Below are 16,422 nucleotides of genomic sequence, written 5' to 3' on the forward strand. Positions count from 1 at the left end.
TGATGAATGGGGTACAAATGAAAGAGAATTCTGACTGCCTACTGCTTACCTTGGTAGCAATGGTTGGGAAAAGTCTCCCAAAAGTAGGGAGAGAAGAACAGCTCATAAAGAAATGTGGCAGCTTCACACTGACTTTTTCTGAAGCTAGTGTGGTGTTGTTTTTTTTTCTTTTTTAAAAAACAAACAACCCCCCCCCACATTCTTACTGTTGTAAGAGGTGTATTCAGAGAAGTTCTAGAGGGTGAAGCACAGAAGTATATGCTAGTGTATTCAAGGAGGAAAAGCAGTTTTATGCTGATTACAACAGCTTTTTGGTTCTGTGATGTTCTTAACAAATATTCTTCCCATTTTCTTATAAAGGGTTTTAGTGTTTAAAGGGTCAGTCTTCTGAAACCACTTAATATCAGAGTACTAAATTACAACTTCTGATTACCTCTGTTATTGTAGTAGCTTCAACATCAGTCATATGCCATTTCTGCAGAAAAAAAATCTAAACGTTTTTCAGATGGTAACAAGCAAACAATGGCTCTTGCAGAGGGGAAGATCTTTTTTTCTTAATGTTTGTACAAAGATATCTATTAGCTATATAGGTTCAAAACATATGCATGCAGATGCATATTTGACTTATGGTAGCATGTGCGTATATTAGTCATACATTCATCCAGAATCTTGCTTGCATAATTTCATGTTCAAAAAGTTAGGAAATCCAGATCTAGTCTTTTCTTCACTGTTCATACAATAAATTGTGGTTTACGTAACCCTCTTCAAAGGTGGCAGTGTCAATGTCACATCTTGCTGTGAAGCTTAGTTTATGCCTATTGCCAAGTGAAACTTGCTTTTATTATTCTTAATGTTCAAATTAGCTGACTTCTGAAATTGTACAATTGTAGAAGAGAAAAATTTCTCCTATGAAAGATTATCAAGAAACACTTGGTATTGAAAGAGAAATTAATTTCTTCTCCGGTGTCTTTTTTTTATTTTTCTAGTCTTCTGATCCTGATTGATACCTTTGTCCTTCTCATCTTTTTTCCTTCACTCATGGTTTCCTTCTTTTAGGTTTAAAAAAAAAAAAAAGATTCTGTGTATAAAAAATGCTCAGTATATTTTAGTTTGTCTTATCTCAATAATGTCAGGGTGGACTGCTATGGTCTTTGTGTGAGTAAGAACATAGTAAATTCCATGAGTAGTAGAGCAGCTATGCCTTGTGGATAAGAAACTGAATGCCAGCAGAGGGAGAAGGAAGTATTTGTTTGCTTCCCAGTGGGAACAGAAATGAAACTGAATGATGAACTAATCAAAAGAGCTCTTAAGACTTTGTTCATGTGGAGGCTGACAGTTATCTATCTTTGGGAATTTTTTCCCCTCCATGTTAATTGTAGAATTTTTCTGTTGTAGATAAAGAAACTATACATTTAAGGATGCATAGTAGTATCAGGACAAAAAAAGAAATTACATGAGTTTATGGAGACTTAGGGATTATAGCAATGACTCAAGTCAGAATGAATATTTTAATATTTATAATGACTACACAAATATGCATACTCTGATAGCCAGAACATGGGTTTCCATTAGGTACTGTTATTAAGGTAGGGCAGTCTGCAGAATTATATTGATTTGGGTTAACTGCAACATACTAGTGCTCTCCCTGAATTTCTTCCAATTCAGTGCGTTTAAATGTAGTAAGTCATATTTCAACTTTATCTCAGATTTCAGGGGATTTTAGAAGATATTGTATTACCAGTGAATATTGTTCTTTGCAGGCACCAGCTGCCTTTGGCCTGGTTTCCTTCCTGATGCACGCTGGGCTGGAACGGAATCGAATTAGAAAACACTTGCTGGTCTTTGCGTTAGCAGCACCTGTTATGTCGATGGTGACATACTTAGGGCTAAGCAAGGTAGGTCTGTGATTTTGTTCTGCCCAAAATGTAGCTTAGTGGTGGAGTTTGGGGAAAGGAATATCATATGAGTTTCATACAACGTAATTCCAAACTGCTTGAAAAACTTAGCAGAATGGAGATTTAAAAAAAAAAAAGGTGGATAAAAAGGTAGCAATATGAATGTGTGAAACAAAAAATAACCCATGCTTTGCATCACAACCAGTGATGTAACTCCTCTGTAGAGTTTTGTATAGCTTTTTTTGGAAGGCTGACGTCTGTCTTTTCTCCTTTCTGCTCTTCCCTGCTGAGAACTTAACAATTTACTCATATACCACATTTTATCCGATGTCTATATAACTGAGTAATTTTCAGTGTTGCTGCATGCATTCTTATTTCAATATGCAGATAGAAAATAATCTTTGCTAGTTTCCCCCAACATCCCAGAACTGGTCCTATATGTTCAAAGTCTTTTTCACAGTGTGTCAGAAGTTGAATCCTCAGCCTTTTTGCCCCTCATACTCCTGAAAGCACAGTCACGTCTTGGCTCTATACAACAAATTTTTAAACTGAAAGAGGGTAGACTTAGATTAGAAATAAGGAAGAAATTCTTCACTCTGGGGGTGGTGAGGCACTGGCACAGGTTGCCCAGAGAAGCTGTGGATGCCTCATCCCTGGAAGTGTTCAAGGCCAGGTTGGATGGGGCGTTGAGCAACCTGGTCTAGTGGAAGGTGTCCCTGCCCATGGCAGGGGGGTTGGAACTAGATGATCTTTAAGGTCCCTTCCAACCCAAACGATTCTATAATTCTATGAAATGGCCTGTGAAATGGGCTGCTGCACATGAGTTCATCATTTCTGTCCAAATTAAATGTTTCTGCTTCTCATAGCATTTCCTATGACACTCCTGTATTTCTAACTGCTGTGGGCCATGCTGGTGATACACTATGGTGTTGTGTCATAAAGAATCTAACGTGATCTCATGAAACTCAAGGCAAGAGAGGAAAGTTTAAGTAAATCATCTGGGCTAATCCCTTTACTTGCCGGAAAGGAGTTATATTTGATATTGCAATACAGGAGACAGCAGGAAGGGTTAGGTTTGTAAATAGAAATGAGAATGCTGTTTGAGCATTCTTTTGATGTAGGCTCACTAAGAGTTGGCTTTGCATTTTTCACTTCAGGAAGAACAGAGCATTGATAAGGCATAAGGGCTGTCACAGTGGTTGTACAGTTCCAGAGCAGAAGATGTATCTCTGCTCTTTGCAAAAACAACCTGAGAGTATACCAGAGAATTAACATCACACTTGAGTTGGAGATTGTTCAAGAAGCATTTTGAAACTGATATGAGCAGGTTTACATTTCATTACATTTAATGATGTGTAGCATGATCTTAAGCCTAGTATGAATGCGAAGAGGTGCTCAGTTTTGATCCAGAAGATGCGTTTCTTAATGAAGTTGGCATGGAGATTCTGGAAAAGTTTTGGGTGTTTACTTGTATATACAAATGAAATATTGAATGAGTGATGATTTGGGACTTAAATCTAGCAAATCTTGCTCTAACCAGCAGGGGACTAGATATTTAAAGGCTAACATCTTATTTGAACTCTTTGTTTAGAAAAAGGGGAAAAAAAAGTCAGTCTTGAGTGTCCTTCATAAAATTTGTGGCTTTGCAATCTGAATTTTATTTTTTTTCAAAGCCCATTTTGTCATTTTGACATTTTGTATGTTGCTGTGAGATGGTCAAACAAGATGCTTCTGCACAGATTGTGACTTTTTTCTTCTATAAGGGTTCCTACAAGTCTGAAGTGAACTAACTAGGATGAGAGGTGTCTTTCTGCCCCCCACATCAACTTTAGAATGCCAGTTGCTACATGTAAGGGGCAAGGCACAAGAAACCACATCAAACCATTGTCATTGTGAGAGAAAGAGTTGATAGAAATTCTCTTGTGCCTGGACACTTACAGAATTTTTTTGTTATTGATTGAAGAACTTCTGCTTATCCTCATTTTTGCTCTTTCTGTGGTTTGTTGTTTGTTTGGTTTTTTCCATTTCAGAGCAGCAAAGAAGCCCTTTCAGAAGTCAATGCCACCGGAGTTGCTATGCTGTTTTCTGCTGGGACTTTTCTTTACGTTGCCACAGTTCATGTCCTCCCAGAAGTAGGAGGAATTGCTCATAGCCACAAACCTGAATCAACTGGAGGAAAAGGACTCAGTCGTCTGGAGGTGGCAGCCCTAGTATTAGGATGCCTTATTCCTCTAGTTTTGTCCATTGGACACCATCACTAAACACTCGAATTTCACCGTTCTCCTCGATCTGACATGAGCAGTAAAATGTCGGCTGCTCCCTTTATCATTGTTTCTTACCCATCATCCATCCCATCCACTTTATGGAGTTCAGAGGGAACGTTGATTGCAAAATGAGGAATACTGGGAAAGTTTTTAGTGTAGCAAAATGTACTTTGGCAGCCGGACATAAATTCTATGTAACTTTCTTTTCTGAAGACATTTGCTATTTTAATTGTTACTTCTGGCCCTATTCTCAGGGAAGATGGAATTTGGAGTTTAAGAAAGGTGAGTGGGGAAGAACATAGCAACTCATCATGAAATTGCGATCACCAAAGTATCCTGCAATTCAGCTTTCACAGCTGAGAGCAAAAACAAAGGATGGCTGCTTTGTGAGAGGTTGAAGTCTTACTAATGAAGAAGGGGGCTCTCCCCCATCGGTTCTATGTTGTCCTGACAACACGACTGGTCCTTGTAATGTTTGTCACTAATTGTATTGCAAAAGTGGGCTACACTCGGAAATCTGGACAACACTGCTATTGTCACAGAAGTGTCACTGATAGGAAAGAAATGATGTAGACAAAGTGTAGGATTAGAGTAGGAAATCAGGTGGTTAAGAAAGTGTAAATGAATTTTGCAGTGTATTCCATTATTTAAGACAAAGGATAGAAGCAAGGAGAATATTGTTTTGATTGTTTACGCAATTGTTAATAAATTTTAAAAAGGCAGTATTTCTTGGGAGATGGTCTTCTGCCAAGTCAGTAAAGCGTAGGCACCAAAAATGTTAGCAGGAGTTAGGTATTGGGTACTGTGATTACACTACTGCTACTGTTGAGAGGGATATCCATACTGTCCTTTGAAATCGAGCTGTTCTGGGCCCTGAGGAGTAGAAATCTGATGGAGACAGCTCTTGAGGGACCAGAGAACTTTACTAACTCATTTTCAAAAATGAACTGCTGAAATCGGGGGGGGGGGGGGGGGGGTGTTCATTAAATAAAAGGTATTAAGGCTAACAAAAGAGATGCTTAGTTAAATATTTATGCTGCAGATAGAGTACAAAGTGTTTCTAAAGCAGTTCTAAACAAAAAACCCCACCAAACAAAAAAACCCAAACTGGTGGGTTCCCAGCAGACCTGTTAGGCATTTTGCTTTTCCTTTGGGAATTGTGCATTCGCCTCTTACTTAGTTTTTAAGGCTTAGTTACTTAAGCCTTAGTTTTGGTGAATCTCCTGGAGGACTTACTGCCAGCTGCTGATGCCTCTCACTGCAGAAGAGTGATAAAAGATCCCTCCCTTTCCAAGGCACAGCCTTCTTTTGCTAGGCACCATTTCTCTTATGCAAAATATATTATATTCTAATAACTGTAGTGCATTGAAAAGTCAGGAATGCTTGATGAGCACAGACTGAACATAAAATTCTTTCTTTAGGGGAAAACTTTAATGCCGTACCCTTTTTAAGCTATACTCTGTCTGCACTTTTTAAAGATAACATTGCCAAATATATTTTTTTGGTGGTTTTTTGTTTGTTTGTTTGAAATGGATTTTCAGGGCTTGAAATATCTTCTTAACTGAAGTGCTTCTTGTTTCCATTTGCATGAGTGTCTTTTTCATGCCATTTATTACTTATACTACACAGGCCATTGTGCCTCTTAACTTCTTTACATTTTTGTCATTGTCCTGTTTGTCTACTAGTTCAATAACATGTATGGCCTGGCTCTTGGACTAGTGATTGCTTTGTCTGTTGGCTTTGTAACAATACAGGTGTATCCCAGGATTGAACCTAGTATTGATCCCCAGGAGTGTTTGTTCATTTGTGTGTTTTACTATATAAAATTAGTGCAAAATTATTAGAAATCGTCTTTTCCCACGAGACTACTTTCACATAGAATTGGTGTATCAAGCCTAAACAAGCATTTTTGACATTAGACCTTCCAAAGTTAATTCTGTTCTGAAAAGCCACTGCAAAATTAGTGACATGGATGAGATCCTCTCCTGCACATTCTTGAACTTTTTTTTTTACAACATACATATGCAACCAGTAAGTTATCTGTTTAAAAAGTTCAGTGATACACGTTACTGACACATGCGAATGATACACAGGGATATTTACACCAGAGCTCTCAGTGTTCTTCCTGATTGCCCCCTAATTACCTTCTTTCTTGACAGTCTTACAATTTTACCTCGCTGAATCTTTCCACATAACTGAACTGTTTCCCAAAGCTGGAGAGTTTGCAAGATCTGCAGCAGAAGCAGGAGATAGCTTAGTGCAGCATCAGACACTTACAGTAGTTTTTCTTTCTTTAAACTATCATCTGTCACTTGCACGTGCACCCCACCTCCCTCGTTAAGCTGGCATCCTGACTGTGTTCCACCTCAGCCTTGTTTTGTGTGTATAACAATTGCAGCGGTTTAGGGAGGTATGTAGGTAAGGTCCCATTTCATGTGTGTTGTTCCAGTGTTGGAGCATGTGGATAGTACCTGTGGATGAGTGTGTATTGATGAGGATGTGACAGCCAGCCTTTTCACTGCTGACATAACCTCTGGCCTATTAATCGTAAGAGATGCCACTGCTGAGAGGTCTTGTTGTCTTTCTTTTCTCCTATCCCTCAGATCATGTTTCCAATTTCGGGGGCAGCCACTAGAAATGGTAATGCTCTGTTTAATGATTCATGAACTATAAAGGCCAAGTTATAGCAGCAGGTGAGGGATTTTAAATGAAAACATTGGCAACTTAAAAATCACACAAAAATTCTGATAACTCATACTTTTCATTTTGCACTCGGTTAAGAGATAGACGACTTCTGTGATTGGTTTTTTTTTTTCCCCCTGCCCCTACCCATTTAGAAGTAGAAACAGCATTTTCTTTTGGCTGCCTCTGTTATCTCTGTGTTGAACTATTATTTTCAATTCTGTAGCTGAAATTGCATTGACTAAGGAAGCTTTTGATTATGTGATAAGGAGAATATAAAATTTTAAATGATCAAACTTTTCCAAATTGTTAGTTCCACATGGAGGATTATTTTCTTGAGGCAGAGTATTTTAATGAGTTAAATAGAATGGTCCATTTTACAATATCCCCTTTTTTACCTATCTCCCCATCTGTCACAGTACATCCAAGCACTGCGTGTAGTCAGGGCCATCTGGTATCATTTTCTACTCCTCAGGGGACCTTGGTGCAAACAAATTCCTCTTACTCTCTCTGTAGTAGCCATCTCTGCCTGTGTTTTCTACTGTGAGGTAGGTGGCAGCAGGTCTAGCAGGTAATGCTTTAACCAAATGCCAGGCATGTCCCTCTTTCCTTCTGTAAATCTCTCTAGGAAATCTGTAATCTTCTCATCAGCTGTTTTTTTAATTAATGATTTCTTAATTGGCGATAGGAATTGGACTAAAGCTGTTTCCGTTGATCCCGTGTGTTCAGGTACTTTCCCTACTGTTTTAATTCTTTTATTGTTCCTTATATAAAAAAGGGAAATATTTCTTTTTCAGCACTTGATGACAGATGCAGAAGCTGCACTGACATTAACTTAAGTGAGGATGGCAGAGCTGTCACACCAAGATAGGAATTTTTGATAGTTGTTGCATGTCAGATGGCTGGGTGTTAAACACAGAAACCCACTGTTGACTTCAAAGAACCATTTCCAGGTGGATTGTGTAAAAGGCTAATGTTATCCAGGAGACCCAGGAAAACTGCTGTGTTTATTCAGGAACTAGTTCAGAGCCTTCAAGGAGCTTTTGACAGTAGCAGATGTGTCTGTGTGGTATCAGCTCTATGCAGACTAACAGAGAGATGCGGTGGAATGAATGCTGCTGCTCCCTTCCCGTTCTGTGCTGGGACTTGGGAAGAAGAGGAGGGAAGTGTATTTGTATTCTTTTGGGGGTGAAAGGAGGAGGAGTGGTTGTGGTATGGTGGGAAAGTTTATGATGAATTTCAGATTCCTGTTCACCTCAAAATTCTTTTAAAAATAAAATAATTTTTTTTTCTTACTGTCCTTTTATTACATCTCTTAGCAGCCTTGGCTTTCCAGGGAAAAACATTGCGTGGTCATTGCTGTTTACCTGACTCCATGTATGGAACTGTAATTTTAATGTCTCTTTTTCCAAACCATTTGTACACAAAATCATTCCATGAATGGCTGCCTTATAATTTTTCCACTTTAATTGTGAATGGTTAAAATAATGTTGCCGTTTTCAATTTGTTTTATTATATTAAATTTTTACTAGGTGCAGTGCTTTGGAGTTGGCTTGTCATTTACTGCACGGGGGTTTGTGACAGCTCTGACAAAGAGAAATGACGGTCTTAAATGGGATGCAAGCGGTGCAGACAGTACGTTTTACTTTCGTATAAGTGTGTTTGCTGCTTTTTGTCATAATGTCTGAGCACCTCCGGGAAACCTGAAGTGTGAAACTGCACGTGGGGAGGCAGTCTAGCAGGTTGATTTGGACATGGGTATGAATGGGTTTAGAGGTATAAATACAGAAAGGATTTGACAGCTCTGCTTGAGAGGGGCGTTTGACAACTTCTGTCTCCTGCAGAGTGTTTAGGAGTTGGCATTGCCCTGAAGCTCTCTCTTCCCCCACCCCCAAGGAAATCTCTGATGCTTACAAGGCAGAGACCTCTTTGGAGGGCCATGAGGAGATGATTGGCTCCAGGCCACTGTTAAAAGGCTTGAGGACACATTGGGGCAAAAGAAAATTGAGAGCACAGGATGGAGTGAGAACAATCTTGTCAGCCCCAAACCCAAAATGGAAACACTAAGTCCCTCCGTTCTTTTTGGAGACTTTGTGACAAAGTAGCCTTTCCCGTATATATGTGCCTCTATGTGATTTGGATTAAAAGTCAACTTTAAATATGCATGCAAAGATGCAAAGAAAACCCTAGCCTGCGTTTTGTTCTTGTGTTATGGGAAAAAACTGCTGGTGAAACCTTTCTTGCACCTGTTCTGTGGTTTGTTTGTTGGTTTTTTTTTTTCCTCCCATCTTCTTGCTGTTCTCAGGCACCGAGTTACATCTCAGCTTTCCTTGTGACTGCCCCGTGATCCTACTGCTTACCTGGTCACAGCTCTTCAGTATTGCTCTCCGTCTTCATTACTGACGCAGTTTTTCTCGAAGGCAGCTTACCTTCTTCCTGCGGTGTACGATGAAATGAAAGCCTGCGTTAAGCCATAGCTACCAAAGTTTTCTCTCTAATGCTAGTCGTGGTGGTCATCATAACTGAGAGCGGGTTGTGTTCTTGTTGTGAAGGAAAACTGGCTTCTCAGGCTCCTGAATTTCTCTGGAAGGGTTTTATTTGCCTCTGACATAATTTTGAGCTGCAAAGAAGAGTTGGAAATTAAATTTTAGTAGTGGTCTCTAAGAGGCGCTCAGGCAGGGGGTATGAGAAGAGCTTTGAAAATTAATTCTGTTTTGTTATCTGCGCAAAAACTTGCAGGACAGTTGTTTTTTTTTTTTTTTTCCTAGAGGACATTTTAGGACATATTTTTAGGGTTTGCAGGTTTTGTTAAAAAATTCTCAAAAAATCCAGTGACTTGCACATTGTGTGCTGTGATTGTAGAAGGGGCAAACTTTTCATATAAAACACTGAATTTCTTTTTTTTTTTTAAAAAAAGATGCAACTTTAAAAAGAATGGCCACAGCCAGACGCTTCTGACTAAAAATGTTACTTTACCAAACTTGGCTGGGACTAGATTTAACATTTTAAAACACATGTAGGGCACAAATAAATGAATAAATTGCAGGAGTAAGTGCTGTGTAAAAACCAGAAGGGTGCTTGTCTCTTGCCAAAGCGTATGTAAGTTATGGTTTGTGTCCTGATGTGTGTATGCTTTTAGGGGTTTGTAGAAGGAAGTTGTTGTTACCACTGCAGCATCCTATGGCTACTGCCAGGATGTAGTGCAAGGATGAGAATCGGAGCTGGGATCCTTGCAATAACTAAGGAATAACTAGGAAGCTGACTCCCTGTCAGGAAACGCCTGCACAGGCTTTTCAGATTGTCTGTAGATCTGGGGGTTTTGCAAGTAAGTGATCTGAAACTCTGTCGATTGACTTTATGTGATAAAACTATCAGCTGGAGCAATTCAGGAAATGTTAATGGTTGAAAGCAATGTTAAGAGCGTGAGGCAACCCCTTAAGCAGCTTGCAGATAGGTAATTAAGGACTCACCTCCACTTCCCTGATATGGGGATGGTACCTGGCAGTGTGCCAAGTTCTTTAGCACATAGTGGGAAGGCACTAATTGAATTTAGTCTGGAGTACTAATTGCAGACTGGTAGAGGCTGGAAGGGACCTCTGGAGGTCATCTGGTTCAACCACCCCCCTGCTCAAGCAGGGCCACCTCGAGCCAGTTGCCCAGGACGGTGTCCAGACGACTTTTGAATATCTCCAAGGTGGGAGACTCCACAACCTCTCTGGGCAACCTGTGCCAGCGCTCAATCACCCTAAGAGTGAAAAGCTTTTTTTTCTTATGTTCAGAGGAAACCTCCCGTGTTTCAGTGTGTACCCATTGCCTCTGGTCCTGTCACTGGGCACTGCTGAAAAGAGCCTGGCTCCATCCTGTTTGCACCCTTCCTTCAGGTATTTGTATACATTGATGAGATCCCTCCTATAGCTGCTGAATTGACACAGTTTATCGATATTCTTGCTTTCCATACTCTCCAGCTTCCCTGTAAGCAGGATTGATTTTTAGACATGTATTTTCAGAAAAGAGAAAGGGGAAGGATGCTGTTATAGGATGGGTGATGTATGCATTCCCAAAATCTTCATGCATCCATTAAGAGATACCCTTGATGGAGGTGATTTATAAGCAATTCATTAAAAAAAGGTTTTTTTTTTTCTCCTGTTGTTGCCATCTGCAGACTTATCTAGGATTTTGTTACTTTAACAGTTAGTGTTTTAGCTATTTCACTCAAGTAATAAGCAATCTTCTCAGCTAATTGCTTGCTTTTGATTTTTCTCATAGCTCATAGGACTTGTGTGGTTAGGAAAAAGCGTAATCTCTTTATACTGGCTTAATCACAAGAGAATATGATTAATGTAAAGTCAATAGGAGAAGTGAAACAAATGACAGTGTTGCTATTGTAGCGAGTACAGGCAGATGCAAGGCAGTGAGGATGAGAAGCCAGTATGTTGCCAGATAGGCTCTTGGTTTTTTGGCAAGTAAAATTCAGTTTTAACGGTGAAGCATTATGCAGTATATTAGCATTCTTTTAGTGTGTTTAATAAAAATGTCGTCTCGGTAACCGGAGACTTAACCACTGCAGTCTGTTGTAAATCCTTTTGGAGATGTGAGGAAGTGCTTTGGGTGCATTTATGTTACAAGAGTTACCACTGAAAACTTAAATATTGAGGAGCTGTGGTGTTGCAGGCTTCCTGATGATGGCTGTAGAGTGTTCCTTCTTTTGTTAAGGAAAAATTTTCATCAGCATTTTTATCAGAGACTCATTAGGGATGAGCACAGCAGCAAGAAGATGAGCTGTCATCTATTGTTCCAGCTTACAAATTAAGCCATTCTTCTACTGATATGTGCAAGCCTTATCCAAACATCCCTGCAGGCAGAATTGCACAACGTTCCACCTTCCTTATCCCAGCACTTCTCCCTCTTGCCTGAGATGTCTAGAGATTAACAAACCCTTGTGGTGGATGGGGGGGGTTAAGAAAAATGCCTCATTCAGAAAACTTGTCGAGCTAATTAAAAGTAAGCTGTATCGTGATGACTGACACCAAACCTATATACAGCTTACAAGATCTAAAAGGTGAGGTGAGATGATCAGAAAGGGGAAAAATGCTTGTTCTGTATCTCTGTGCCCATCCAGTGTCTGAAGTGGTAATTACTTTATGATCTATGATCATTGTTATGTTGGAGTCTGTGGAAGTTAATGGGCTTCTGCTGTCTGAAGAAACACTTTATATGAGATACTCGTTGCTGCACTGGGCTGAGGAGGGCTGCTAAAAACCCCGCTTACAAGCCTTGGTACTGAATGACACTTGCTGTAACACCTCTTAGTCAAGCTCTCCTTGCTTGCCTCCAGAGGGTGAAGCTGTAAGTAGAATGAGTCGCATTTTAGGACTGCAATGGATTTCCCATGTTCTGTTTTCTCTTTTTGACAGAGAAACTGAGGGACAGCCGATCTTGAACAAAACTTTGTACTCCTGGTGTCTGCTCTGTGCAGGTGCTTCACGTGAACGTGCTTTGGTGCAACATGGAGGGCTAAGCCACGGGTCTGTCTGGGGGTTTTTCCCTGCTTATCCCTGCAGCCTGGACTTCAGCAGTATGAAGGAGGCCTCATCTACAAAAGCTGTGTGGCAGCATGGCTCACAGGAGGGTAAATGGAGATGGGTGAGGGAGGAGATGGCCCTCTTAGCCTGTGTATTTTGTGGAGAGCAGTATTTTCGGTGCCCTTCCTTACCTTCATCTGGCTGATGGCTTTCCTCGACACACAGGGATTGCAATAGAACTGTCGTGGTCTCCTGCTGTGATAGATGGCACCAGTAGATCTTTGTGTCTCTGTATTTAGATAAGCACTTGAGAATGCGCATAGGAAGGAGGCAAGAAGTACGTCTTGTTCCTGTCCTGCATACGCGCACAGCACGAGCCCTGACCTTGCAGTGACTGGCTGTGAGCAGGACCAGGGAAGAGGGAAACTTGGAGTGGAGGCTGCTGCAGATCAGAGCTGAGGGGTATAGCAGAATGTATAGGTGAAGGGTGTGAAGAACGTCGGTGTTCTGGTCCCTGCAGTTTCCACTCCTGAATGAAGTCCTAGTTGTAGTGTCCTTAGCTTTTTAAGGCCTTGCCTTCAATGGCCATAATAATGGTAGGGGTAAAGGGAACATTGAATGTGTGTGCAGGAGCAATTATGCTCTCTGTGTGCATGTGCTGGGCATTTTGTGGACTTCAGATTAAATAAAAACATGGCTTAGCTAATCCTGTTTTCTGGATATGTATTTATTGTTTAAAAGTTAAGCCTATGACTTCTTTCCCTCTTTTGACCAGAGGGAACAAAGTAGGTAGAAATTAGTGGACTGCAATCAATATCTAAACTTTTGCAGTTGAGAAACACCTGTAGAAAGTAGTCCTGCACCTAACCCTATTTTAGAAACTTGGAAAGTTCAGATCTACTGACTGGTGTTGGAACAGCTAAGGAGTGTGCTTCTCCAGAGTGGCAGCCATCAGCCCTGGATCTCATTTATTGTCCTACTTCTTTGTGGGCTGTTTTGTCAGATCTTAAAAATGTTGATAGTGCTCCAGTTGTTTGCCTTATGTTACTATGTAAAGGTATTACATTTTTCCCCTCCATTATTCTTCCAAGGAAACTCTAACAAATCCTTTTCTTTTGCAGAATTTTTTTGGCTGGCCATTGTATCCAAACTACTGCACGGGTATATGTGTTCTTGTGATGTTCTGGATTTAGTACCAGGGTCATAGGTGAGGAACTGTGGCTGAGAGAAATCAAGTTACGTGCTCAAGTCAGGTAGGGACATTGCCAGGGCTGGAAACTAAGCCCCGATGTACTGAGCCCTGCTTTGGTGCCCTCATTACAAAGGCAACACTTTTTCTGTGCTCAAAAGCAGGACTGAGTAAGCAATTGCACCTTTGAAACTCAGTGCTGGCCCCCAGAATAACTGCTCTAAACCTTGCCTCTGATCTGTTTGCTAGATCTCTGAGTGTCCTGGCACCACAGGGTGCAAAGAGCAAGAAAGTCTTATAAAATTGCTGAGCTGGCCTTTACGTAGCCCGTGCTACTCAGGTGGCGTGTATATGCGTGTCATAGGGTAGTGCTTGACTTGGATGTTTTCTGTGCAGAAAGCTTCCCGCAGAGCTCACTAAGCTGTGTCACCTGGTCAAACCACGTCCTGGGTAACTCTGCTGTTGCTACTGTCGTGTTTGGGGTTGGGTTGAATGATGTTGATCGCAAGCAGGTAAGACGTGGAAAAGCGAAATGCTCTAGGAAAGGTAAATAGACACGCAGGTGGTGTGCATGCTAAGCTGCAAGCTTAGCAGCTCTCAACACTGTTATAAAACCTTCTTGGGGAAAGGTTTGTTCTTGCCTCTCCATGTGCGTGGAGGTTCAGCCGCCCACCGTGAGGAGGAGCGCTCCCGTGGCCGCTGCGCCCTCCCACAGCCTCAGAAGCGGGACCGGGATTTGGCCGGCGGGGGCTGCCCGAGCAGTGCGGCTGGTTAGGCAGCAGTCACCGCGGGCTTCCCGGGGAGGAAGGGAAGGGAGCGTGTGCTGGTGGGTTCGTAATCTAAGGAAAGCAAGAAAGAAAGCAAAGCTGTATTTATCTACTGCTGTTGAACAAGCTGCTGGTTGGAAGCAGTCTATTTAACTATTCCAGAGCTAAGCATTTTCTGTTTATGTAAGCCATGTGATCGCTTCATGGTATTTAGGCTTGATGGGGGAAAAACCGGTGTATTGCAGGAAGCCTGCGGGCTATCTTCTGGAGGAAGCTTTTTCAAATGTAGATGACCGCTCTGATGTATTCTAAAGTCCCTGAAAAATGCCTGTTTAGCGGAAACTTTTTTTTTAAAGCACCGGAGTGAATGAGTCGTCTTCCAGAAGAGCTCTCTTAGTAGGATTAAAAAAAACCCAAGAAATTATCTCCTTTAGGTGCTGAGAGAAATGGTCATTGACGGTGGTGTCAGTCCCTGAGCAAGCCACCCCCCAAACGCCAGGCTGTGAGTGCTTACTGTCCCCAAGGCTGTTGGGCTGGCTGCTTGCTATCAAATCCCTTTGCTTCAGTAAACTGGCATCTTATTTTCTGTCTTCCTGTAAGTCTCCTGAAGTGGTGCTATATCCACAGGTAATAGTTTGATTAATATGATTCATGGGCCATCCATCATGGATCTGGGTGGGTTTGAAGGGCTGGGACTGATGGAGGGCTTTGTCTGGAACAGGTGACTGAGACCACGTGATTTTCACCAAGGGATGATGTCAGATGGGGTTATACATCTACAAGGATGATGTCAGATGGGGTTATACATCTACAAAGGCTCTTCACTTTAATGCCCATTTGCTGAATAACTCTTTTCTTTGAACTCTGCAGGACAGCTCTGACTTCCCACGTGACACTAAAAATTTAATCACGTGCAAAGGAAACATAATCTGTCAATGTCTCACACTAAAGAGATGGATTGATGGTGGTTGCTTTTGTTCTATTTAAAATAGCCTCTGTGCACAACTGTACATCTGGGAAGCTGGAGCATCATTTTGATAGGTACATGTGAGATTTTATCTTTGCAAGAATGATATATCATAAGTTAAGCTTGAGCTGGACTTTCTTTTTATTTCTCCACATTGTTCTTGGTACCTGCTAATACCTCCCATAATTGCTGACAGTCCTCTGGGTTGAAAACAGCTACAGAGCCTATCAGAAGCTGTAAGACAAAAGGGAATCGATACTGGAAGGCAAAATCTGAATCTTTCCAACTCTGCAGCAGCTCTGATCCAAATCTCAATTTCCTGGCCCCAGCCCAAGGATTAGTTTGTTCTTTTCTGCATAAAGTACTATTGTAAGGCTGCCCAGAACATAAAGGTATAACTTTTCACTTAAAAAACAAAAAAAAAAACCAAAAAAAAACCAAGCCTCCTCATCTGCTGCAGTTAGCCAGTATGTGCATCCTTAAACTGAAAGGGAGAATCTTCCAGCTGGAGGGTGGCCTGTGATGGAGTGTTACTTCTGTGCTAGCTTGCACTGCTGTCTGCTTCAAAGGTTTTTTTGAGCAAAATTGTATTGGCTTGATGACAACATATTAGCAAAATAATTCCTGTATCAGTGCCACCTGTCTCTCTGCAGGAACGTTTTCTGAATAAAGCTCCAGTGCTTTCTCTCCAGGATGTACAGCTGTGTTTCCCCTACGAGCCATCAAGAGTGAAACATCCATCTAAAATCTTTAAATTATTACTCTGGAACAAAAATGTTTCGGAGAAAGAGGGTGAGCCTAATCCGTATCCCTGGAAGGTACGGCCACCTCAAGTTGCTGTGCATATAATGGATCCAACCAAGTAATGGCTTTTTGCCTCCACTCTTGTTGAGAGGCATTTCCACAGCTCCCTTGCTGTGATGGTTACACACCTTCTCATTTATTCATGGCCAATTTAGGCCCGTTTGGGACCTTGACAGGCTTGAGGTGGGCCTATGTGAACCTCATGAAGTTCAAGAAAGCCAAGTGCAAGGTCCTGCACATGGGTCAGGGCCATCCCAAGCACAAATACAGGCTGGGCAGAGAATGGATTGAGAGCAGCCCTGAGGAGGACTTGGGGGTGTGGGTTGATGAGA

General features: G+C 41.4%; 1 protein-coding gene across 4 annotated transcripts in view; it reads left to right on the forward strand.

Moving 5' to 3' along the window:
• The window catches only part of SLC39A9 (solute carrier family 39 member 9), a 29,546-nt gene extending 16,097 nt beyond the window's left edge, over window positions 1-13,449 (forward strand). For 2 of the 4 annotated variants that reach the window (XM_075151936.1, XM_075151937.1), the window contains 2 exons: window positions 1,761-1,895; window positions 3,926-8,136. In XM_075151936.1, coding sequence (XP_075008037.1) covers window positions 1,761-1,895; window positions 3,926-4,156 — 366 coding nt within the window. In that variant the 3' untranslated portion in view covers window positions 4,157-8,136. Of the gene's footprint in view, window positions 1-1,760; window positions 1,896-3,925; window positions 8,137-8,373; window positions 8,477-12,255 lie in introns of those variants that run through there. The other 2 variants (XR_012673921.1, XR_012673922.1) reach the window with 2 other exon arrangements.
• Window positions 13,450-16,422: the final 2,973 nt, after the last annotated feature.

This window comes from Calonectris borealis, chromosome 5 (assembly GCF_964195595.1).
Source record: "Calonectris borealis chromosome 5, bCalBor7.hap1.2, whole genome shotgun sequence".
Taxonomy (NCBI): domain Eukaryota; kingdom Metazoa; phylum Chordata; class Aves; order Procellariiformes; family Procellariidae; genus Calonectris; species Calonectris borealis.